Here is a 25,706-nt window from a genome sequence, read left to right on the forward strand (position 1 = left end):
CGCCCGAGAAAGACGTATATCGCCGCGAAAAACACACCGCAGTCGCGCTCGCTCGCTCGTTCGGCTCTCTGTCGCGCTCACAGACTCGGATACATTTTTGGGGTTCATAATTTTAGTTAGTTTAAGGAAGTTTTCGTTTGTTTTCCACGCGGTGTCATTTTCCGTTTGAAATAGTATCCTCCAAAGCTGGACGATAAAACTGATATTCAGACGGGAAGAGTTATGTGTAAAGTTCACGGAAAATCGGTGATGATTTAAGCCCTAGTGATTTGGGAAAGAAAAAAGTGATCTTCCGTCTAAGATGGCGGTTTGGTTTCGGCCTTGGTTCCTGCTGCTAGTGGTTGCCACTGTTGTCGCGCTGGTTTGCCTTTCCACCGGTGCCGATGGCTTTCGGTTACGCGACACCGAAGTGGACGAGGATGAGCGCGTGTCGATCGCGGTGTCAAAGCGGAAGATTCAACAGCGGAGGGCTGCAATGGTTGAGGTGGTGAAGAAACGTGCCATTGTGGATGATAATGTAGATGATGAGGATGACGACGACGATGGCGATGAAGACGACAAGCGAGCAGCTGACAACGACGATGAGGATGAGGAGGAGGAACGAGCCGCTGAGAGTAAATACAAGTTTGAGAGGGTGCATCGAAGTTACAGGTTGTCTCCGGCGCAGAAGAAGAAAGCGGAAGGAGCTAAATTTCGTGTTGAGGATGTACCTACAAAGAAATACAGGTTCGATAAGATGGAACCGAAACCGGTAGATGACGATGATGACGATGAGGACGACGAAGATGATGATGACGATGGGGAAGAAGAACAGGAGAGGAGCATTTCCAATCTTTTTGGATTATTTGGATCCAAAAAATTGAAGGAAAAAAGTGCGAAAGACGAAAAATCGACGGATGTGGAAGAAAACGGAGATGACGATGATAACGAGGAAGATGAGAAGTCAATTGGCGGTATGTTTGCATGGTTAGCCAAGTTAAAGGATACCGTTTCTGACAAGGATAAAGAGGACTATCAAAAAGAGGATGATGATGACGACAATGACGACGAAGAATCGGGGGGAATTTTCGGTTGGCTCAAAAAGCTCACTGAAAAAGACGATGATGATCAGGATGGAGGCGATAATGGTGATGACGACGACGGCGATGACGAAGAAGATGCCAAACAACAGGATAAAATAAAAGACAACCCGTTAATTACTTTGGTCAGTAGTTTTCTGAGTTCAAATCAGGAAGACACCAGTGAAGAGGACATTAAATTACGTCCTGTCGGGTCTGAAGACGATGACGAAGATGAAGAATCGGAACTCAAGAAGAGCAAAGACTCCGCAATAGTCACCCTGTTCAACAAAAGCCCCCTTATATCCTTGTTCAAACCCGAAGACCTACCGGTGGAGACTCTCATCGAGACTGATCCGAAGAGGGTTAAAAAGCTGAAGCAAACACCCTCCAAAGTAGTGAAGCAACGAATTGAAATCTCTCCGGAAGATTTCGAATCTCTGCTGCTTCGAATTCCCTCCTTCGTCCCGGACTATTCCCGCCTCAAGAATGGCGAGTGCCGCCGTCAAGGGCAGATATTTCAGCGTCAGCTGCGGGGCAAGCGTCTCTGGGCGCTCCAGATGATCGATGCCAGCGCAAAAGTAACCTCTGGTTTGTTGCGAGGAAATGCCAATCAGCTTGGTGATTTCGATTTGTGCACTGGCATTGCCACCAAAGTTAAGGTGAAGGATGACGAACTGGTTCGGATGAGGGGAAAGTACTGCCTGGCGCACATTGATGTCATCGCCGAGGACGAGAACTTGAGGCTGCCGGTGCATCTGCTGCAGGGAAGGGGTTTCATCAAGAGTACGCTGAATGATGTGAGTATGCTCTGAAACTTGTAGCTCGTTCAATGTTTTGCAAGCCGAGTCTGTTTATTGCAATCCTTGTTGTCGAATTGCGCCAGTTCGTGGTTTTTACATTGGGATTCCAAACTATATCGAATTCGATTTTTTTACAAAATGAACTGACAGATTGCTGACTGTAAAATAAAACGAATTGCATCAACAGGTAATGGACCTTTATAGAGGAGATCTAGAATTGTAGAAGACTTTGGGTTTCTGTGAAAGAAAAGAATTTCCGGAGAATACGAATGGTGCTGTTCAACATCCCATTTGAGCGTTTTTAATAAATTTTCCAGCATTTGAAACATGATGCCGAGCGTTGTCATAAGGAAAAATAATGTTTCCATGTGTTTGTCTGTATTTTCTTTACGCTTTTGTACTTTGTAACAGAGACTTTTAACCGTAGGCGGGTTCGTCCCTCTACTCGTATCCCATGGGCCGTTTCTCCTCAAAATGCAATCTAAAGGTCGATTACTACAATTGCAGCTACGATCCAAAGCAAAACAATGTTTGTACGTGTTTTAGGCAGCTGCTCATAAGTGTAAAAAACCCCTTTCAACGTTTTTTAGTTAATGAGATTTTTTTGTTTTTTATTATTCCTATTGCCCTTAATCGTTTAGGGCCAGCTTGTAGAGTAAATGCCAAGTATTCCGCGTGGTGCATGAATGCTGATCGATACAGGAAGCCCGAAGAATACAAGGAAAGCCCGATACAGGAAGCCCGCATACCACACATTAATGGGCACATGTGTATACAATATTATGATTCTTGTTGCATTAACCCATTAACGACCAACCTGTGGAAAATATGTATCTGACGAAAGCCTTTGGTGTAATTTTGATTATTGGCGTTAAAGAATCCTCAACGTTCAAGATTTTCTGTAACCTTCCACCTTGCGGGAATTAACGAAAAATCATTTGCATTAAAAAAAATTTACAATTTTCGGATGCAATAAAAAAGAACTACAACCCAAAGGTTGCTGCTACATTAGCAGCAGCAAAAGTGTTACAGTTATAACGGAACGGTCCGAAATATGATCAATGCTCCTCGCTGCTAGACCGCGAATTTAATGCATTTCTGATTGGCTTATGAATCATTAAGTGTAGCGAGCCTGTGATGTAATTTTCAGCACTGTATACAAAATTCTCTCGATTGAGTACAAGAGCGATCGCAACTTGCTTTTATCATCTGTTATGATGATGATTTTTTGAATTATTTAGACTTGAAAGGGCAGATTAAGAAAACTTAGGGTGCTCATACACCGTTTCACCGAAGGTAAATATTGGACGCTTTTTGACAGATAAAATTTGACGTGTACTGATCACTGTGTACTAATATCGTTTGCATTGAAAAAAATGGACAACAATTGTCGATTTTTCATGGGTTCACCTTCACACACACTGACGAAACTACCCATGCAGCACCAATCATACAAAATGTTTTTTTATTCACTCAGTTTCGCACTCAGTGTCGCACTAGTTCGCCCCGTAAGCTGTTAGTTTCGCACTGATATGTTTCACGCAAGCCCCGGGCAAGGGGATATGATCCGCGAGTCAAGATGTGCTACAAATTTAGCTGTCATTGCCAAACCTATCAAATTACTCGGCGAACTCAAGGCAAATCTATGGAACAAGGTGCGCCCATTCGCTAACTAAAAAAAGAATTGTTTTTTGAAAAAAAAATTTATGTGAAATGTAAATGTAAACGCACGTAAACGTAAACGTCATATTTAACTCGAAACAATCGTTAAATTCGTGAAAATTTAAAGAAGGTAGTTTTGAAATCTTATAAATAGTATGTAGATTTTTAAGTTATTCGATTACTTAAAACACGTAGTCCTGACGCTTACTTAGCCATTTGGTTGTATATTTCCAAATATTTTACAACACAATAATCACAAAAACTCACCATTATAATATAAAATCAGCATCAAACACAATTTCAGTTTCATATTATTTCACAATTTTCGAGGAAACGTATTACTCTATTACATAGAATACATATTGAATACAGAAAAGTAAATTTTCATTCATTATTTTTTGTTCTAGAAGTGTGTTAATTTCGTCCTTAATTTCGTTTTCCAAATGGCGCAAATCATTATGGTGCCTTCAACGCAAAGACAATAAATGAAACGCTTGCAGCGTAAAACGTAATGAATATAATGAATATAGCAATGAGTATTTCATAAAGTATCAGTATATTCCACAAATTGTGCTCAATCGTCTTAATTTACTTTTGTGTATTTTTTAAATGGCTGCAGAAAACCACTTCACGTTTTGACCCACCTGGTAGTATGTTAAGTGCCTTGTTTTACACCAGCTTGAGAGTTTGGCAGTTCTCGCGAGTGACAGTGGTCGCAAATTGCATTTGCGACCCGGACATGTTTGACGCTGTCAAATCCTATGTGCTAGTATACGGATGCCCTCAGGCTGGTTTCACGGGTTGGCACTCGGGTTCACCAATACAACTATACTGAACTGTCAAGTTCCAAGTATTGTTTTGGAAAATCTAAAAATGAAGACTATGAAAATGGAAAACCTGCTGCTTTTGCTTTTGTATTATTGGAATCGTAATCCAATTCGGATTCTGATTTTGAAGAGTATATTCGAGTAGACGGCATTAAGCTACGTGTGCCTTCATTGGGAGGCGAAAATAATGATGGATATTCAGGTGGAATAAACATGCTTACAAAATCAAAATTATGAATGAAAATTTACTTTAACGTATCGTATATATATATATATATTTTATGTGATCAAATAAGAGGTTTTTTTCCGATATCACTGAAACATATTGAACGAAAACTGTGTCTAATGATGATTTTATATTATAAGAGTAATTATTTCTGGAACAAACAGGAAATGCATCGACAAATGGTTAAGTGAGTGTCAGAACTACATGTGTTAGGTAATCAAACAATATGAAGTAAAAATTTTCATTCAAACTCATATCGCCACCAGACGTCGACACTGTACATTTGTCGTCGCAAATATAAACATATCAGACTATATAACGCACACCAACAAACCACCGCATTCGTGAAACTGAAAACATTTTTTTATTACAGAGTCATTGTGGCACTGACTCAGTTTTAAAAACGAATTCGCTAATAGTAACCCATTAGTCGGCAGAAAAAATTGACAGCTCTATCAGTCGAACTCTAACCGTGATGGCGAAAACAGAACGATACCCCGCCGCGTCGTTGTGGACGACAGATACGCCTATCCCGGCATCTAAAAAATATTGGCACTAAAGGGTGTGTCACATCAAATTGCATCACGGAAAAAAAGCTGTAGAAATTTAATTTTTAGGAATTATATCTTCAGCTTTCGCTTATAATCAGATAAGAGTGTATAGATCACGTTGGCCATGCTTCACTGTAAATTTTTCGTAAATTTGGAAAAATGTCGTCGAACGAAAAAGAGCGTCGTGAATTAATCCTGTGCACTCATTTCGAGAATCCGGAGTTGTCACATCGGGACATCGGTAAGATGCTGGGAATCGTCCAATCCACGGTCAGCAGAGTACTAAAACGATACTTCGAGAACCTAACCATCGACCGGAAGGTGAAGAACGGCAAAAATGGATGCTTCGTCAGTGAAAAAGATCACAAGCGCGTAGTTAAGCAGTTTAGACGTGATCCGAGAAGTTTGGTCCGGTATGTTGCCAATAAGCTGAATTTGTCAAGTTCATTCGTCCAGCGGACCAAGCAGCGGGAGGGCCTGCGTACATACAAGGTTCAGAAGGCTCCTAACCGCGACGAAAGGCAAAACATGGTGGGGAAGACGCGAGCCCGGAAGCTGTACACCGAAATGCTGACGAAGCCGCATTGCCTGGTAATGGACAACGAAACCTACGTCAAAGCGGACTTTCGTCAGCTGCCGGGCTTGTTGTTCTTCTCCGCAGAGGACAAATTCAGCGTTCCGGAGGAGATTCGCAAGCAGAAACTATCCAAGTTTGCCAAAAAGTACATGGTGTGGCAAGCGATCTGCTCTTGCGGAAAGTGGAGCGCCCTCTTCGTGATGACCGGCACGGTAAACGGGCAGGTTTACCTTAAGGAGTGCCTACAGAAGCGCTTACTACCACTATAGAAGCAGCACGAGGGCCCGACCATCTTCTGGCCGGATCTCGCTTCGTGCCACTATTCAAAGGACGTGTTGGAGTGGTACGAAGCCAACGGGGTCACCTTCGTGCCAAAGGAATGAACCCGCCCAACGCGCCGGACCTTTGCCCAATAGAGAAATATTGGGCGATTATGTAGCAGGCCCTCCGGAAGAACCCAAAAGTTGTCAAATCGGAGGCGGACTTCAAGAGAAAATGGATTTCTGTTCAAAAAAAACTACAACCTGACGTTGTACAAACCTTATGGACGGGGTAAAGAGGAAGGTGCGAGTATACGGGCTTAGGCTCGAAGTATGAATAAAAAGAAAATGCCAAAAGTTGTCTAATAGTTTTTATTTTACTGTCTAAAATTTTCAAAAGGATCGGTCTACTGGGCGAATTTCTACAGCGTTTTTTCCGTGATGCAATTTGATGTGACACACCCTTTATTGGACAACAATAAGAGCGATGAAAGAAAGTCAGGTTTCGGACGGCCCACGATTCAGAGCGACAAGAAGCTCCAAAGCATGCTGAAGAGGAAGCGTGGGCTTGGCCGGGAGGTCGATGCAACCGGACAAACAGTGAAAAAGTACCTGACGAACATGAACATACATGTCAGGAAACGGAAGTTCCGTACACTGGTCTCGGAGCTGCAGGCACTGACGCAGTGGCAGCGGCTGATTTAGATGGTCAAGTTGAATCTCCCGGCGAATCGCGACGTGGCGGTGGTGATGGACGACGGAACCTACAGGGCACAGGGCACTAAATTTATCACCTATTTTGTATTCTTTCAAAAATCTCAACTCTCCTACCCCAACTTTTCCTTTTCCTTACTACGTCCTTGATTATTCGAATGATCATATTATATATGATACACTGTTGATAACCGGATTCAAACATACTAAACGGACCCTGCTTACCCTAGCTACATCCATTTCCATTAAATTATCATATTAGGCATGTTTACATATTAAATAAATGTATTCATTAAAATTTGGAATTTTAAACGTATATAAATCTACTGCGGATAATTGAAACTTGTATGAAACAACCTCTATTCCAGTCCCCTCCTTTACCTTGCTTCTGTCATTTTTTTATTTAAATAACCATATTTATAAAGTATATTAACAAATTATTCAATATTTCTGATAAAAATAAATTTAAAAAATCTTAACTAAAATACTCCGGATAATCGAAATCCGGATAATCGAGTCTCCGGATAATCGATTCCGACCTGTTCTTCTACCAAAACTCATAATAATTCATTGGCTTTAATTTAATATGTCGATCATTCAAACCGGTTCAGTGGTTCAAAAGTAATTTTTTGTAAAAAGAGGAAAAAAAATGATTTTTTCGACTACCCAAAAATAAAAATGGGCACCCTGATAAAAAAACAAAAAAATACGGATCTAATGTTTTGCAATAAAGAACAAAATTACCACTTTTGACGAAAATCTGAGAACCACTATATCGGTTTGGCATGGAATGGCTGTATAGTTAGAAGATGTAGGAGTGCGTTTTTTCACCTTAAATTTAATTTCTTCTTTCGAACAAACATCTATTTCGTTAGCATTAACATCAAATGGACTAAAACGTTTATCACGATACAATTGTAGAACATTTGATAGTTGAATTTTCCGAATTTTCCTATTTTCCATCAGAGTTTTCCGAATATTTTCAATTATCATGCTTAGTTGTTAATATGGTTGGTTGAAATATGTGTAATATTTTTATTGGACCCTCCATCTCCTTCCAGAAGAGGAAGGGGGTATCAAACAATCATAGTAACCAATTCCAATTTTGGTTCCATTTGCTCTAGTAACTCTCGAGCTATGCAGAAATGTGTGTTTCATTTGTATGGGAGCCCCCGTCCCCGATTCAGAGGAAGGCGGTATGTCAAACCATCAAAGAAACATTTGTCGTATCCAAATCCCTCACAAGACAGGAGGCCCCATAGAATCGAAGCCCCATAGAAATATTTGTTCCCCCCTGAAACCTTCTTCTTCTTCTTCTTCTTCTTCTTAAATGGCACTACCGTTCCTAGAGGAACTTCGCCGTCTCAACGTACTATTACTTGCGTCATTTTTATTAGTTATTAGTTGAGATTTCTATGCCGAATAACACGTCATGAATGCTTTCTGGGTGACAAGCTCTAGAATTCGCGTGACCACAGTGCAAGTCGGAGGAAATTTCTTTTACGAAAAATTTTCCCCTACCAGAACGGGAATCGAACCCGAACCCCCGGCATGTTAGTTGTGACGCTAACCACGCGATCACGGGAGCACCCCTGAAACCTCCGCATGCCAAATTTGGTTCCATTTGCTTGATTAGTTCTTAAGTGAGGCTGAAATTTGTGTTTCATTTGTATAGCAGTTCTCCCGTAGAGAGGAGGGAGGAGTGTCGAATTACCATAGAAGCATTTCTTGTCCCTTAAAACCTCCACATGCCAAATTTTTCTCCATTTGCTCAATTGGCTCTCGAGTTATGCATAAAGTTGTGTTTCATTTGTATGGCAGCCCCCCTTAGAGAGGGGGAGGGATCACGAACCATTATAAATTTCTTTTTTCAGCTTTCTAGACTAGAATACTGCCTTAAATCAAATCAATCCTGAGATAGAACTGATTCTTCAGTTCCGGAATCGACGCTGACACTGTACGGAGCTTGATGAAAGTTATGGGACATCAACACGGACATGGAACAGACCTTGGATTTGGATTTTCTGTAGGTTTTGTGAATTGAGTTGTTCAAATCCGCAACCGTTCCTTATTGATTTTGGGTTATATGTCTAGGTAGCATTTTACGCAGGGTTCTAGCCTACAAGTAATATAATCTGAGAGAATTATCTTCAATAGGAAAGTTGATGAACCATTCGACTTTATACAAACGGAAAGCGATCGATCATTCATGCTTCATGCTTTTGAAATGGTTTTGAGTTTCGTTAAATGTTGAAATCAAATATAAGCTGGTCTACCTTCCACCAATTTCAGCCGGATCATTTCCTGCCCCGTTTCACCACCATCAACTGGGGTATCTGTCTGCCGGCGGCATGCAGCTACGAGGACGCGGGCAGCATCGTCGAACACTTCGTCAAGCCGTACAATACCACCGGCATCAGGTTGTTCCTCGAAATCGAGGAAGGTAATTGTCACGTACGCCAGACAGCCGGCTGGACGAAGCTGTTCAACGAAAACTGGCAACTGGTAGCGGCGCTGTAAGTTGAATCGAACGGCAGCTCTTTCCTGTTCTAATAATGATGTCGTTTCAGTGGTTTCTACACGTTTGTGCTGGTGGTCACTGTGGTTGCATCCCTCAATGACATCGGAATCATCAAAATCGACCCACAGCCCAAATCTGCGACAGCGAACGAAAACAGAAACGAAAGTAACTCCCAACCCGGCGAAGACACCAACCTGCTCCACCAAATCCTCATGTCATTCTCGTTGAAACGAACCGTCCGTCAGCTGGTTGGTGGCGAGGATGAGACCCTAGCCGGAAAAGATGTTATTGGTTGCCTGTCGGGATTGCGCGCACTTGCCATGATGGTCATGTTTTGTGCGCTTCGCCTCATTCCGATGGGCTTCCAGCCGTACACTAACCGGAACGAGTTCACCGAAAGCTTCAACGCACCCTGGAGCGTTGTGCTGAGGGTGGCGATGCTTTACGCCGATGTTTACCTGGTGATCAGTGGCTTCCTCGTGGCTTACCACATGGTGGGTGAGTTCAAGCAGAAGCAGAAAGTGGCCTGGTTCCGAAGGATCGTTGGGCGGTATTTGAGGTGAGTGTGAGAGTGAACCATTTGAGAGGTGCCATGAACTAAAATTTATTGCAGATTGACTCTGCCACTCATCCCGGTGCTGATATTCTACTCATGGATCTGGGAACATCTGGGCAATGGCCCGCAATGGGGTGACGTCGTGGTGAAAAACGCTAACCTTTGCAAACACAACTTCTGGAACAATGTTTTCTTCATTCAAAATTGGTACCCAATCGAAGAAGGGGTAATTCTTTTCCATGAAAAGGTTGCTGAACACTGTATGATCTAGGTTTGAATACTTGCAGTGCGCCCCTCACACTTTCCAGCTGGCGATCGAAATGCAGCTCGCCATTATCGCCCCCTTCCTGCTGATAATCCTAACGAAGAACCCATTCTACGGAGTGGCAGCCTACGTCACCCTGAACGGCATTTCAACAGCGATGCGCTTCGTTTCAACAACAGAGGATCGGCTGTCCCCTTACGTCTATCACGGTATCCGTCTCACCCAGATCTACCGGACGGTGAATCTGAGCTTCTCGGAAACGCTCCACCGGGCCACTCCATACCTGGCCGGGTTTGGTTTGGGCTATATGCTACGTGAGACGGACTTTCGGAGGCACGATCGTGGCATCAATCTGAGCGGTTGGATCGGTATGGCGATCGCGTTCGGTTGGTGCTTCATTTTCCCGTTGGACATTGGCGAGAAGGACTTCCAGTTCCAGATTGGAGACGCCGCACAGTACTCCGCGCTGGCACCGCTCTCGTTTGCCTTGGCAATTTGCTGGGTGATCTATTTCTGCGTCACCAATGGGGACAGCTTGCTGAATCGACTGCTCAGCTGCAAACCGATGATCTTTCTGAGTAAAATCTCCTACTCGGTGTCGCTGATTCAGTTCCTGGTGTTCTTCTACTTTGCCGGAACGACCCGTGGCAGTGAAGTGTTCAGCTTCGCGGGCTACCTGAATCGAGCGGAGGTTTGTCTGCTAGTTAGCGGAGCGACGATTCTCACACTGCTCTACGATCTGCCAATTCAGAACATCAAGACTATCCTGGATCGATCGGGAGTCTTCGACAGGATGGAGAAGAAACAGTCTGCGAAGGAGAACGAAGTGGTTTCAAACGGTACGCCAGCGGTGATCGAGAATGGGACAACACCAGGTCAGCAGCAGGAAGAGGCCGCCAAGCCGGAGGATGACTTCGTGAGCCCATTTGATGACAGAGATGAGGATGATTTTGGCCCTCGGCAAATTTGGAAGAGAAGCACTCCGGAGCCGGAGACGAAACCGGCGTCGACTACCAGAGTTTCCTGGGTCGATGATGTGAAGGAAAGGTAAGTCGGTATAAGGAGTTGAAGCTTGAAACACTTGGAATCCGGAATCACTGTTCATTCTATAGCAACGGTCGAAGTAAGCATACTCCAAAACTTTTGGCAGCAAATTGTTTAGAAACCCTGTTTTGAAAAAGATGGGTAGATAATGTCGGAGACATAAACGGATAGACGTAAGACTACACGAAGGGCGGTCAATTGAAATTGCAGTAGAACCTCGATTATCCGCGAGCGGATGATCCGTGGTGCGTATTATCCCCGAAAGCGTATTATAATTCTACAGAACTTCCCGAAATGTTCCAGTGAGCGGTAGGGTCTTGTTCTTTTCTTTGGGTCATATCCCTCACATTATCTTATCACTGGTGTAAACGACCTTACAGATGAACAGTTTAATGATTTCTGTGTTTATGAAACATAGTTTTGACGTGGGACTACGTCTAACCGGAGTATATGAGGGGTTAAATGAAAACCTAAACACAGAACATGCAGGAAAAAAGATTCCGAATGCTTATAACTCAAACATTTCTTACTGGATCGGAACGATGTTTGCATCAATTGATAGGGAATATTTCTACGCATCTATCACAATTAATAAAATGTTATTTTTCATTAGATAAACAATTGAATAACTGTAAAATATTAAGCGTTGTCTAAACTCCCTAACTACCTCGTTTCGATAGGCCCGATTTACGGTTTCCCTAACACAGCCATCATAACCAAGCAGCCTTGGGGAAATCGGCAATGCAAATACACGAAAGTATGGGGATTTTTGTTCTCACCGAAACGTGTTCCCTAACACAGACTTCAAAACCAAGCAATGTTGGAGAAATCGGCTTTAAAAAATACATGAAAGTTGGGAGTATTTTTGATCCGACTGAAATGTGTTTCCCTAACACAGACTTCAAATCCGTGGAACGTGGGGAAATTGGCATTGCAAATTCATGCAAGCCGGAGGCATTTCTGTTTCGACTGAAATGTGTTTTCCTAACACAGACTTCAAATCCGTGGAACGTGGGGAAATTGACATTGCAAATTAATGCAAGTCGGGGATATTTTTGTTCAGACTGAAATGTGTTTCCCCAACACAGACTCCAGAACCAAGGTGTTTGAGGAAATTGGCATGGAAAATAAATTCAACCTGGAACCTGGGAAAATCTTGCAGACATTAGAGGCGAATGAACTTTCAAATTTAAAGGCTCTATAATATAAAAAATTATAAGTTGAAGTTGTTGATTCATGCAAGCCTGGGGTACTTTTGCACCCGCATGTTTTTCTGCACTCCGAAAAGTGTTTTCCTAACACGGATTACAAAAACGGGTACGAACACAACGCTTTGGTTCGGTTATTCAAGATTGCCTTGAAGGATATGCCTTCATATCTTCTGCTCACTGAATTTCTGGCACTGAGTGCCTGAAGTTCATCAAATCAAGCAAATTCGCGGTTCGAGAAGTACGTACACTTGAGAGATGCAAACTTCAGATGGAAATGTAAAATAAAATGATCGTTTGATAATTCTTCCGTTCACATATTTTGTTCTAGACATCATAACAAGCGTAAAAGGACTGTCATTAAATTTAGTTGTAACGAAGAACATAATCCATCACAATGCATGAATTGACCTTACATGATATTTATTCAATCTCTTTACTTACAAAGCAAATATATTGTATCCGATTAAATCCGGAAATTGTTTCATTCAATCAAAAATTTTATCAATACAAACAAGTGATTGCTAAGCTAGTCCCTCGTCAACTTTGCGGTTATATCATAGATATAACCCACCGATTTTTTCATGCTTAAATATAGATATTTTGTTTGTGTTTGCACCTAATTTTTAGCACTTTATTGCGTTATCCGCGGTGAGCTAGCCCGACTATTCCACGGATAATCGGGGTTCTACTGTACCTATTTTCGGTTCCTATGAGTAAAATTACATCTTCAACGACACCACTACTAACCATTGTTTCCGGCAGATAAAATTCATGATCGATCGGAATCGGATCTCCAACCACCAATAAGCACCAAATGTCAAAATTTGTGTCTTTATTTTACCAATGCACTGTTCTAGACAAACTTAATACAGCCAAAGGCAATTTTGCATCAGTATCATCAATGTGTGCTGGATCGATTACACGATAGCGATGGGTGTCGATTGTCCGTTGGATGGCAGTAAAATTAAAACTCGTTGGCCGCTACCACTGCTACCCGCTGCTGATGATGATATTTGTAGTTATGCGTAGTTATGCTGGAACGATGGCCTTAGCGTATGAGCTTTACTTTGCAGTTAGAATTGAGGGGCTCAAAATGACAGGAGACTTAGACAGGAGTGTAATAACGGAAATTCACGGAGTTAATCTCTACAAGAACCCCATCTATCGGATTCGATAGCAAACTCAAATTGGAACGTTTTTGCAGTTGAGTTATTAACTAAAGAAAAAGATAATGAAGAGAAATCGATCAAACCACTTACACCCCTTTCATTCTAGGCCCCTCAATTATGTTTTCGGAAAGCAACTGCCAAATTTACTTACGATTCAATGTTTCGCTTGTATTCAAATCATATTCCGCTGTTACTCGGGTTACTCCTTTTGGTCGGAACCATTTGAGGAGCACAAATTGGAACAATCAAAACGTGACACTTTCAGCGTTTAGATGATGCTTGACATTTCACAATTATTGAATTGTTTATCCCAAGAAAAATAAATTGTTATTCATTGTGATAGATGTGTAGAAATATTTCCTATCAATTGATGCAAATATATTTGCGATCTATCTCGAAATGCGAGTTATAAGCATTCGAAATCTTCGATTTTTTCCTGCATGTTCGGTGTTTAGATTTTCACATAGTCCTGTTAAACGTAGTCCTATGTCAAAAATTTTGCACCCATATTAATAATCCGGTGTAATCAGGCACTAACATCGTGAAATCGCTAAAAGTGACTAAATTGACCATGTTGAAGTACCAAAACGTTTCCATCAACGTACAGCTGTTGTTGGATGGATCGGAGGACGCATCGAACTTACGATCGGAAACTGAGGTTGAAGGTGTTGAGAATTGTAGAGTATTAATCTTTAATGTTGCGTAGCTTCAGTCAAAGGACTGAATAGAATATGAATGAATTCAGTTACAGAGCAAATATATTATACGACGAGTCCAGACGCAGGGAAGAGTTGTCAAATAAAGTCTCTTGTATTTATAGCACACCATGAAACGAGTAACAGGTTTTGACGTAGGACTACATCTTTCATTTCTATACCGGGGTGTAAAATCAAAGTTTCGAAAACGAAAGCGTTACGCCGGAGACCGAGATTTTGAGCGTTAATAGCTCCTAAACAACTGAACGAAATGATATGATAAACACTTCATTCGAAAGATAAAATGTCTACGCGTTCTATACTTGTTACTTTCTGATCCAAAAACTTGTTTCAATAGTCTTAAAATTGCTTTCAAAACAGGCTATTGAAATCACCAATCGGTATATAAGCGAGCGCCGCTCGGAAATCCACTCAGTTCAAATTGAACAGCGATTGGAGCATGTTGTCGCTGTTGTGGTGAAGCTCTTCGTTTATCATGAAAGCGCGAATGAACGGTGTCACCAAGAGCCTGTTTGTGCACCTTAGGCCAGAAGGGAATCCATCAGGAGGAGAGTGATGCCACAAACGGTTCCCCGGGAAGATCTCGAAGCAGCCGCTACACACACACACACATACACGCGCGGAATTCTTTCCGTTTGGATACCATTCAGTATCGAGAAAGATCCGGAAAATAATCAGCCAGTTCCTCTGGGAATTTAAAAATACATTCATGTGAAAGAGTTTATTTGAATGTTTTCTATCCAAGTAACACTGTGACCAAATACATTTGGTTTTGTGATTTTTCAATCAATCGCAATTAACAGGATAGCTTCAGAAGATTATTCTTCCCCATCAGTAGGATATTTCGGTATCCAATATTGTATGCGCCCGCAATCGATTATTGCTCAGTCGCCGAAAGTTCCGAGCTCAGAGAGTTCATTCCCCTCTAGTTTGCCTTCCAAATTGCCATCGTAAACCACACCTTCTCTCGATTCAATCACACACAAAAAGCATACTTAAGCGATATTCTGGTGGTGAGACACATTCATTTTTCGAGAGGACATCGACAAGACAACATCGTTGCCTAACGTGCTGGAGGAGGTGGACGACGAAGGATCGACACATACACGCGCAGAATTCTTTCCGTTTGGATGCCATTCAGCATCGAGAAAGTTCCGGAAAGATCTAATCATTGCTGGAAAATAATCTGCCAGTTCCTCTGGGAATTCAAAAATACATTCATGTGAAAGAGTTTATTTGAATGTTTTCTATCCGTGTAACACTGTGACCAAATATTTTTCAATCAAGTACTATTAACAGGTGGTTATCGAGTTAGTATTAACCACTGGTGGGCTTCCAGTATCGAGCAAAATATGGAAATATCTAATCGTTACTGAAAATAATCTGCCAGTTCCTCTGGAAATTTAAAAATACATTCATGTGAAAGAGTTTATTTGAATGTTTTCTATCCATGTAACACTGTGACCAAATATGTTTCAATCAAGTGCTATTAACAGGTGGTTATCGAATTAGCATTAACCACTGGTGGGCTTCCAGTATCGAGGAAAATGTGGAAATATCTAATCGTTACTGAAAATAATCTGCCAGATCCTCTGGGAATTTAAAAATACATTCATGTGAAAGAGTTTATTTGAATGTTTTCTATCCATGTAACACTGTGACCAAATATGTTTCAATCAAGTGCTATTAACAGGAGGTTATCGAATTAGCATTAACCACTGGTGGGCTTCCAGTATCGAGGAAAATGTGGAAATATCTAATCGTTACTGAAAATAATCTGCCAGTTCCTCTGGGAATTTAAAAATACATTCATGTGAAAGAGTTTATTTGAATGTTTTCTATCCGTGTAACACTGTGACCAAATATTTTTCAACCAAGTACTATTAACAGGTGGTTATCGAATTAGCATTAACCACTGGTGGGCTTCCAGTATCGAGGAAAATGTGGAAATATCTAATCGTTGCTGGAAAATAATCTGCCAGTTCCCCTTGGAATTGAAAATTACATTCAAGCGAAAGAGTTTATTTTAATGTTTTCTATCCATAAAATATCCATATAATACATTTGGGTTTGTGATTTGTCAATCAAGTACAGTTAGCAGGTTAGCTTCTAAAGATTATTCTTCAGAACAAGGTTTTTCGTATCCTATATTGGATGCATAAAACCTTGTGCCTCCAACGTAACGGTCTCGTTTTCGAAGTCCCCCAAATATTCATTTATTCATTCATTCAGAATGGATTTAGATTCAACTTCGAACAAATGATCTCTAAATCAACGATAGTCCTACGTCACCCTTGCGGTTATACCATAGATATAACCCACTTCCTGTTTTTTTATTGAGTTTCTGCTTCCGCATATTATGATCTCACAATTTGACGACGACCATGACGACGAGGATTAAAAAAAGTGTATCAGGAAATGCTGAAAGTGATTTATAACCGATAGTTTTACCACTCAGGTTAGTGCCATTTCGAGATTTAGATATTTTTAGTTTTCCTAGACCAACGCTGAAAAAAACATGGGTGGAAAAGGGTGCTACGTACTACAATAACAGATGATAATTTTGAGGTTATGTGTCCAATTTTTGCTTTGCTGGTTGTGCTTTGCGAACGCGGGCCGCATTCTCGCTAAGGCTGATGTCACATTAGGCGGATTCGCCGCCGCGGATATCGCGACGGTTTTTTTTCTCGATATGAATTCGCTTTCAAAACCGCCCCACTCTGTGTGACATGGCTCATTCACAATACACTGTAGATTAGAGATGTGCCATCCGCTCATGAGCTGTTCATTCGAATCGCTTCATCGTAGTGAGCGGATTCGGGTCGGCTCGCAATCAAAACAACGCAGCTCATCAGCTCATTACGGTGCTGGAGGTAATGAGGTAAGGTAAGTAAGGTAAGGTATTGTATTATAGAGACTTTAAACTTTTGCAGTTCATTCGTCTCTAGCCTTGAGAAAGGCCCTTTGAAAACTCTACTCTATTCTACTCCAGCGCTACCACCTCCGCCCTCTTGCCTTGAGAAAGGCACTCGATCCCTCGCCGTCCAGCCCGTCCAGCAACGATGTTGTCCAGTCGGTGTCCACACAAAGAATGATAAATGCTGGTGATTGATAATGGTCCTTTTCTTACCTTTGTCATGGCGAAGAATTGTTTCTCGTTGCGCCTATTAATGGATTTATTTTTATATCCTTGGATGCAAAAAAAAAAAATATCTCGGTAGTTTTATCAAAAAACGTTGTCTCAGCCAATATTTCTGAAGGCATTTTATTTGGCTACTGCTGGTTCTTCTGTTGTTTAAGTTCAGCATATCATAAGCATCTTCTATGTTGGATTTCAGCATTCAATATTTGTTGTATATTATATTATTAGAATCCATATAAAATTTAGTTTGTGTACAATTACAAATTAAATTTGTTTATTTTTTGATTTCCGTCTATTAAGAAAATGAACACTATAAAATGTCCCATGGTAGTTATGCAGTTGTGTGGACAGCCGCAAAATTCAATTGAGCTGAGGAGCTGTTCCGAATGAGCAGCTCACTTGTATGAGCTGGACGGCTCTGAGCCGCTCACCACGATGAGCTGATTTGCCCATCTATACTGTAGATCCTCCGCTACGGTTTTACTCGCGGAATCCGCCTAATGTGACATCAGCCTAAGACAAGACGTGACAACTGGCTTCTTATTCTTCTTTCTGCATTTCGCTGACCTAGTGCTAGATAACGGGGAAGCAAGATGTGAGGGTTGCCAAATGTTATAAAATTCAGGGAGATTATTTTCCCATGAGAGAAATGTGTTCTTTGTATAATGTATTTTCTGATCTGTACCCTTTTTTGTATTAATTATTGGCATGCAATATGTTGATGGTGTACATCGACGGGATATTTGTATAATGTGTATTTAAATATACTGTGCCTTGAACATGTATTAGTTTTGGCAACCATACAGTATTGCATAAACAAAAATGAAAGTTGTCATTCAGCGTTTCAAATTTTTAAACAGTGGAAGTTAAAATTAGAAAAAAAAAAGAAATGAAGTGTAAAGCTATAAATTGTGGACGGAGGCAACATACCCATCCTGAGATTATGTTTCATCGGGGTTCCCCAAAGATGAAAATACACGACGGGAATGGATTCGTTTCTGTGTTAGCAGTGAGATAGAGGTTCAAACTTTATCATCAAACCAAGCTCGAGAATATGTTCCGTGAGTACTCAAAGCTTATTCCCAAACATATACTGAAACAATTATAAATACAGATCCATTTTGCTGGCGGGAAATACAACGAAGATGGAACTACCAACATTCCAACTGTTGTTGCTCCTGTTGATGAGGAATGGGAGGATATTGAGAAAAGCGGTGATTTTGCGAGTGCTGTTGTTCCTGGTGATGAGGAATAGGAGGATAGTGAGGAAAATAATGAAGTTGCGAGTGCTGTTCAAGGACAAGATCTCCAAAAAGAGTTGCAGAATGAAAAAAGCCGTTTGAGAGGTCAAAGTTCCAATCTGAAAAGGTGTTTGGATAAATATAGTTTATATTCGTTAACTACATTCAGATTTTTTTTCCATATCGAACAGAATTGCTAAAAGATGGGAGAAAAAATATTTGATCGCTACTAGAACTAGATTTAGCGAGAAACAAACATTGAGGATGGCGATCAGATGAAGCTGTTAACGGGAGAAGTAAAAAAAGTGAAGAAGTGGTCCAATGAAACTATATTGGATAACTTACAAAATCGTTTTGCGTGTCAAGGAGGATATGACAAGCTCATTCGAAGAGGCATTCCATTTCCTTCCACCCGAACTCTACTCCGTCAAATTGAAGGAGTTCGTTTCAGTACTGGTATATTTTTATTATTACTATGTGATATGCTGATACTCAACATGTTATTTTACAGGTATTTTTCAGGACATATTCGAGCTTCTTGAGCATAAGGTCGCAGCAATTTCGAGGAAGAGAAAGACTGCGGATTGATTCTGGATGAAATGAGTTTAGACGAAGCAAAAGAGTTTTTCCAAAACTCCAAGCAACTCATTGGAACAACAACGCTCTCTGTTTCCAATACTCTTGCATGCAAAGCCTTAGTTTTCATGCTAGTCGGAATCGCAGCACGTTGGAAGCAGGTCGTAGCTTTTGAGTTTACTGGAAACAGTATCGCGAATGAATGTTTAAAGAATGCGGTATTGGCTATCATTTCGAGGACAGAACGAATCAAACTACGTTTGCACTTTATAACAACTGATTCCGGTTCAGAAAATCATCGCTTGTGGAAAGACTTAGGGATCAATCTCAGCCGGAAAAACGATTCGTTTACTGCTTCAATGATTCACCCATTCGATGAGAATCGCTTTTTAGAAATTGTTCCCAATCCTGTCCACGTAATCAAAAAAACGGCATGGTTGGTTGAACAACGTTTATATTACAGTTCCGGATTGGTATGTCAATGAGAAACAATTAGAATCAAACATCGTTCATCGCAGTCACTTAACCACTGTAGTGAACTTGGAAAAAAAATAACATGCTGCATCTATGTCACAAATTGACACCTTCAGATGTATGCTTTGAAAATAAAACATCATCTGTTGATAAGATGAAGGTGTGTAATGCAACAAAATATTGCCATAGTACAGTAGCCGCAGCATTGAAATTCTATGCCGAAACTGAAAATTTACCGGAACTTCTCCCGACAACATGCTTTTTAGAAGATCTTTCAAGATGGTTTGATGTTATGAATAATCGAGCCGAAGAAAGAGTCCTGATCTTATCTAATCATCAGAGGTATGATGAAGATATTGCTCATTTGAAGTACATGGCCAGATTAGTGTACGATCTCAAAGTGCTGCATGATGGACATTGGAAACCATGGAAAGCGGGCGTTATCGTATGCTCGAGTGCCATTGTAAGATTGTCTGACCGACTTTTACATTATGGGCATAAACGGGTAATGACATCGCGTTTCGTCTAAGACTGGCTGGAGAGTCTTTTTTCAGTCATTCGCACAAAGCAACGGCGTCCAACACCCTTACAATTCAGAAGAAGCTTGAGAATTGGAACCCTTTCCCAATATATGGCCGTTATACCAAGCTCATCTTATATAGCAGATGTACGGTTTTTCATTGCACGAGTAACATCATACCGGACATCATTGAATTCGATTACGATTATACCGTTGCAGAAGCGGAAAATGTTCTTGACAGAGCACAACAAAATTCGTTGTTCTATATCGCCGGTTTCATTCTGAAAAAAATAAAACAACGAAAAACAACATGTCAGTTGTGCGTGAACAGATTGGTTGTCGAGAAAGAAACCAAACCATCTGGATCATCCCTTTTCACGTATTATCGTGCTTAAACAAACATCATTGTGACAGAACGAACATTCCCGTTCTTTTCGGAATTTGAAATTAAATCTCAAATCTGATATTATTAATTTACCAAACCATATAGCATAAGAAATGAGTGCTTTACCGACAAACATATTTCATTGCCGAAAAATCAGAGATGACATAATAAAAAAGTTTGTTTCATTCCGTTTGAAATGTGGAGAGAGCAAAAAGACTAGGAAACGTAGATTGGATAGATTTGATGATATGTTGGAATAATTTTTTTTATTTATATTTATGGTTCATTTTATTCATAAGGAGACTATAATTCAATTCTGGTCAAATTACCAACAGTACTGAAATAAAATTATCTTCTTCTTCTTCAATGGCACTAACGTTCCTAGAGGAACTTCGCCGTCCCAACGTAGTATTACTTGCGTCATTTTTATTAGTACTTAGTTGAGATTTCTATGCCAAATAACACGCCTTGAATGCATTCTGAGTGGCAAGCTCTAGAATACGCGTGATCACAGTGCAAGTCGGAGGAAATTTCTTTGACGAAAAATTCCCCCGACCAGAACGGGAATCGAACCCGAACACCCGGCATGTTAGTTATGACGCTAACCACTCGGCCACGGGAGCACAATAAAATTATACGTTTTCCAAATTATAACTTAGCCTTTATTCAGTTTCTTGTATGTATGTTTATTTAGGTACCAATATGCTAGATATACTATATATGATATGCTAGGAATTGGAAAAAATATTCAAATCAAATCAGCTTAACAGCTCAGCAGCTCATCAGCTCTCTAGCTCCGTAATGAGCTGCGTTTTTTTGATTGCGAGCCAATCCGAATCCGCTCACTATGATGAAGCGATCCGAATGAACAGCTTATGAGTGGATGGCACATCTCTAATCGGAATCCAACTCGGATTCTAATTTTGTAGGGTATATTCGCGTTAACGGCATTGAGCTTTGTGTACATTCATTGGGTGACTTTCATTATGAACGAAAATTAACGAAAATGGTTATAGATTTTCAGGTAGAATAAGCATGCTTTAGAAATAAAAATTATAAAGAAAAATTTACTTTTTCGTATCGAATATATATTCTATGTATATTGTATGTAGTGCTCCCGTGGCCGAGTGGTTAGCGTCAAACCTAGCATGCCGGGGGTTCGGGTTCGATTCCCGTTCTGGTCGGGGAAATTTTTCTTCAAAGAAATTTCCTCTGACTTGCACTGTGGTCACGCGTATTCTAGAGCTTGCCACTCAGAATGCATTCAAGGCGTGTTATTTGGCAAAGAAATCTCAACTAAGTACTAATGAAAATGACGCAAGTAATATTACGTTGAGACGGCGGAGTTCCTCTAGGAACGTTAGTGCCATATAAGAAGAAGAAAAGAAGAAGAATATATATTCTATGTAATAAAGTAGCACGTTTTTTTCGGGAATAGGGAAAGAATTCCAAACGAAAACTTTGTCTGATAATGACTTAATATTATAATGGTAAGTCTTCTTAGAAATAATAAGAAAAGTATAGGCAAATAGTTCAGTAAATGTCTGGACTACATGTGTTTCATAATCAAATAACATGAAGTAGAAATTTTAACTAAATTTTAAATCTGCCTTCGACTCTGCTAAAAGAGAGTAATACACGATATATTTTTCATCGCGATTATAAACATTTCAGGTTATGTAACGCACACCAATAAATCGCCTCATTCGTGAACCCGAAAAGGTTTTTTGATTTCAGAGTCAGGTTGAAACTGACCCAGGTTCAAAAACGAATTTGCTAAAAATTTTCCTCTCTTCAGGAAACAGAACAGAGGACGTAAAAGAAACTAAAATATACAACGAATCGATAGTATAAATTTTCACTAAATTGAAATGTGAATGCAACTATTATTCAATTTTTTTATATTTTTGGCAACACTGTAAAAAGTTGGAAATCTCATTCTTGTATATTTATCTTTGTCAATTATTTTCCTCATCAACCAATCAGGAGCCGAGTGGCGAGTGGTACGAGTTTGACAAGAAAAGTGGTCCGGAATCGGCCCCCTATTGTCATGACTCGTCTCAGCATTCTCGCTGCAAACAGTAATAAGAATAGAAATATCTACCTATCTACATTTAACATTTCGTTAATGACTACATTTCGTTAATGACTCGGCGATAAAAGCATTTCCTGATGTGTTCGAAGATCAAGAGTGTAGAAGGAAACCTCGTTTATCAAACTATGTGGCAAACCGGCGCCAAATATGTCTGCAAGACCGTGGTTATCGAAAGAGAAAGTCAGTGAAGAGAAACGATCAATGTAGATAGGTCCTTTTCAAAAGTTACGCGAGAATTGTGTTATTGTAGAAACGGTGAAGTGGAAAAAAATGCGAATAATCAGGAGAATGTTCTACTCTTGATATTGAGGTAAAATTGGTAATTGTTGATTCAACTAGTATATTGTTCAATGCAATGAAGTGATTGCTTAGTTATGGTCTGAGCTGAGATAGATCTAAACTGTTCATTTAGTTCCTAAGAAATACCGTTAGGATTGTGAATCGAAGAACTCCAGTACTTTTAGAATGGAGTGGAAGTGGAAATATGGATAGATGAGAACTGCTGGTACCTTATACGAGGGCCACTATTTATATTTCGGGAATTGGCAACACTGATGTCATGTGAGTCCATCTGACGGTTCCATCACAGCAGTGGAACTCCATACAATTCACTGACTAAAAACAGGAAGTGGGTTATATCTATGGTATAACCGCAAGGGTGACGTAGGACTATCGTTGATTTAGAGATTATTTGTTTGAAGTTGAATCTAAATCCATTCTGAATGAATGAATAAATGAATATTTGGGGGGCTTCGAAAACGAGAGCGTTACGTTGGAGGCACAAGGTTTTATGCATCCAATATAGAATACGAAAAACCTTGTTCTGAAGAATAATCTTCAGAATCTAACCTGCTAACTGTACTTGATTGACAAATCACAAACCCAAATGTATTATATGGATATTTTATGGATAAAAAACATTAAAATAAACTCTTTCGCTTGAATGTTATTTTCAATTCCAAGGGGAACTGGCAGATTATTTTCCAACAACGATTAGATATTTCCTCATTTTCCTCGATACTGGAAGCCCACCAGTGGTCAATACTAACTCGATAACCACCTGTTAATAGCACTTGATTGAAACATATTTGGTCACAGTGTTACATGGATAGGAAACATTAAAATAAACTCTTTCACATGAATGTATTTTTAAATTCCCAGAGGAACTGGCAGATTATTTTCAGTAACGATTAGATATTTCCACATTTTCCTCGATACTGGAATCCCACCAGTGGTTAATACTAACTCGATAACCACCTGTTAATAGTACTGGATTGAAAAATATTTGGTCACAGTGTTACATGGATAGAAAACATTCATATAAACTCTTTCACATGAATGTATTTTTAAATTCTCAGAGGAACTGGCAGATTATTTTCCAGCAATGATTAGATCTTTCCGGAACTTTCTCGATGCTGAATGGCATCCAAACGGAAAGAATTCTGCGCGTGTATGTGTCGATCCTTCGCCGTCCACCTCCTCCAGCACGTTAGGCAACGATGTTGTCTTGTCGATGTCCTCACGAAAAATGAATGTGTCTCACCACCAGAATATCGCTTAAGTATGCTTTTTGTGTGTGATTGAATCGAGAGAAGGTGTGGTTTACGAAGGCAATTTGGAAGGCAAACTAGAGGGGAATGAACTCTCTGAGCTCGGAACTTTCGGCGAATGAGCAATAATCGATTGCGGGCGCATACAATATTGGATACGGAAATATCCTACTGATGGGGAAGAATAATCTTCAGAAGCTATCCTGTTAATTGCGATTGATTAAAAAATCACAAAACCAAATGTATTTGGTCACAGTGTTACATGGATAGAAAACATTCAAATAAACTCTTTCACATGAATGTATTTTTAAATTCCCAGAGGAACTGGCAGATTATTTTCCAGAAATGATTAGATCTTTCCGGAACTTTCTCGATGCTGAATGGCATCCAAACGGAAAGAATTCCGCACGTGTATGTGTGTGTAGCGATGTCTTCCCGGGGAACCGTTTGTGGCATCACTCTCCTCCTGATGGATTCCCTTCTGGCCTAGGGTGCACAAACAGGCTCTTGGTGACACCGTTCATCCGCGCTTTCATGATAAACGAAAAGCTTCACCACAACATTTTATACATCAAAATAAAACTTCAGAAAGTCTTTACAAAAATGGATTTTATTAAAGAACATTAAGTTTACATAGCAATGAAATGAAAAAAATAAGCTTATTGTTGATTTCTAAAAAAATTATCGAACCTTAAATTTAACTCCACTCATCAAATTCTGTACGGTAGTCTTTGTGCACTTTTTGGACGCTGCAGACCAATTATTCTTGAACTCTGACATATTTTCAGACACTGTACCTTCCTTCTTGAACTTGGCCTTGGCAGTTGCACAGTAACGTTCAAATGGCCGCAGCTGAGGACAGTTAGGTGGGTTGAGATATTTTTAGACGAATATGATGTTGTTTTCCGAAAACCATTGTATAGTGGATTTGGCATAATGTGCCGATGCCAAATCCGGCAAGAATAGGGGAGGAACCTCGTGCTTTCTATAAAGTTGAAGCAGTCTCTTCTTCAAACATTCTTCCAAATAAATTTGAGCATTTATAGTCCCTTTTGTGAAAAAGGTTGACGATCGCATGCAACACGTGCAAACTGCTTTTCAAACGAGCACGTTTTGGCCAAATTTTTCCATCGCAAAAGTCATCCGCACTCCCTCAAATCGATTTGGTATAAAATTGAGGTCCCGGCAGCGTTCTGGAATCTTCTTTGGCGTATGTTTTGTCATCCATGAGAACGCACTGGTTGGGATTGTTCAAAATACGCTCATATAGCTTTCGAGCTCGTGTTTTGGTGCGATCTAGCTGCTCCGGTGTTTGTTTGGCCACTTTCTGCTTTTTTATATGTCTTAAGACCATTTCTCTGTTTAATCCGCTGAACCATCCCAACAAAGTGTTTGAACTTTCCTGACAAATCACAAAAAAATGCAGACCTGTTTTTCTGAATATAACTTTACAACTTTTCGGTCCAATTCAGGAATACTTGGTCCGGGTTTTCGTCCACTTTTGCTGAAATCCTTGAAAGAGCACTCCGGTTACCGAACTTTGCGACGATTCGTTTAACACTT

The 25,706-nt window shown here is 40.3% G+C and overlaps 1 protein-coding gene across 1 annotated transcript in view; it reads left to right on the forward strand.

Moving 5' to 3' along the window:
• Positions 1 to 25,706, forward strand: part of LOC129776058 (uncharacterized) — a 27,790-nt gene continuing 2,084 nt past the window's right edge. The window contains exons 1-5 of the mRNA XM_055781445.1: positions 1 to 1,858; positions 8,971 to 9,194; positions 9,249 to 9,758; positions 9,813 to 9,981; positions 10,043 to 11,067. Of these exons, the coding sequence (XP_055637420.1) occupies positions 302 to 1,858; positions 8,971 to 9,194; positions 9,249 to 9,758; positions 9,813 to 9,981; positions 10,043 to 11,067 (3,485 nt within the window). The 5' untranslated portion in view covers positions 1 to 301. The remainder of the gene's footprint in view (positions 1,859 to 8,970; positions 9,195 to 9,248; positions 9,759 to 9,812; positions 9,982 to 10,042; positions 11,068 to 25,706) is intronic.

Source organism: Toxorhynchites rutilus, chromosome 1 (genome assembly GCF_029784135.1).
Source record: "Toxorhynchites rutilus septentrionalis strain SRP chromosome 1, ASM2978413v1, whole genome shotgun sequence".
NCBI classification, from domain to species: Eukaryota; Metazoa; Arthropoda; class Insecta; order Diptera; family Culicidae; genus Toxorhynchites; species Toxorhynchites rutilus.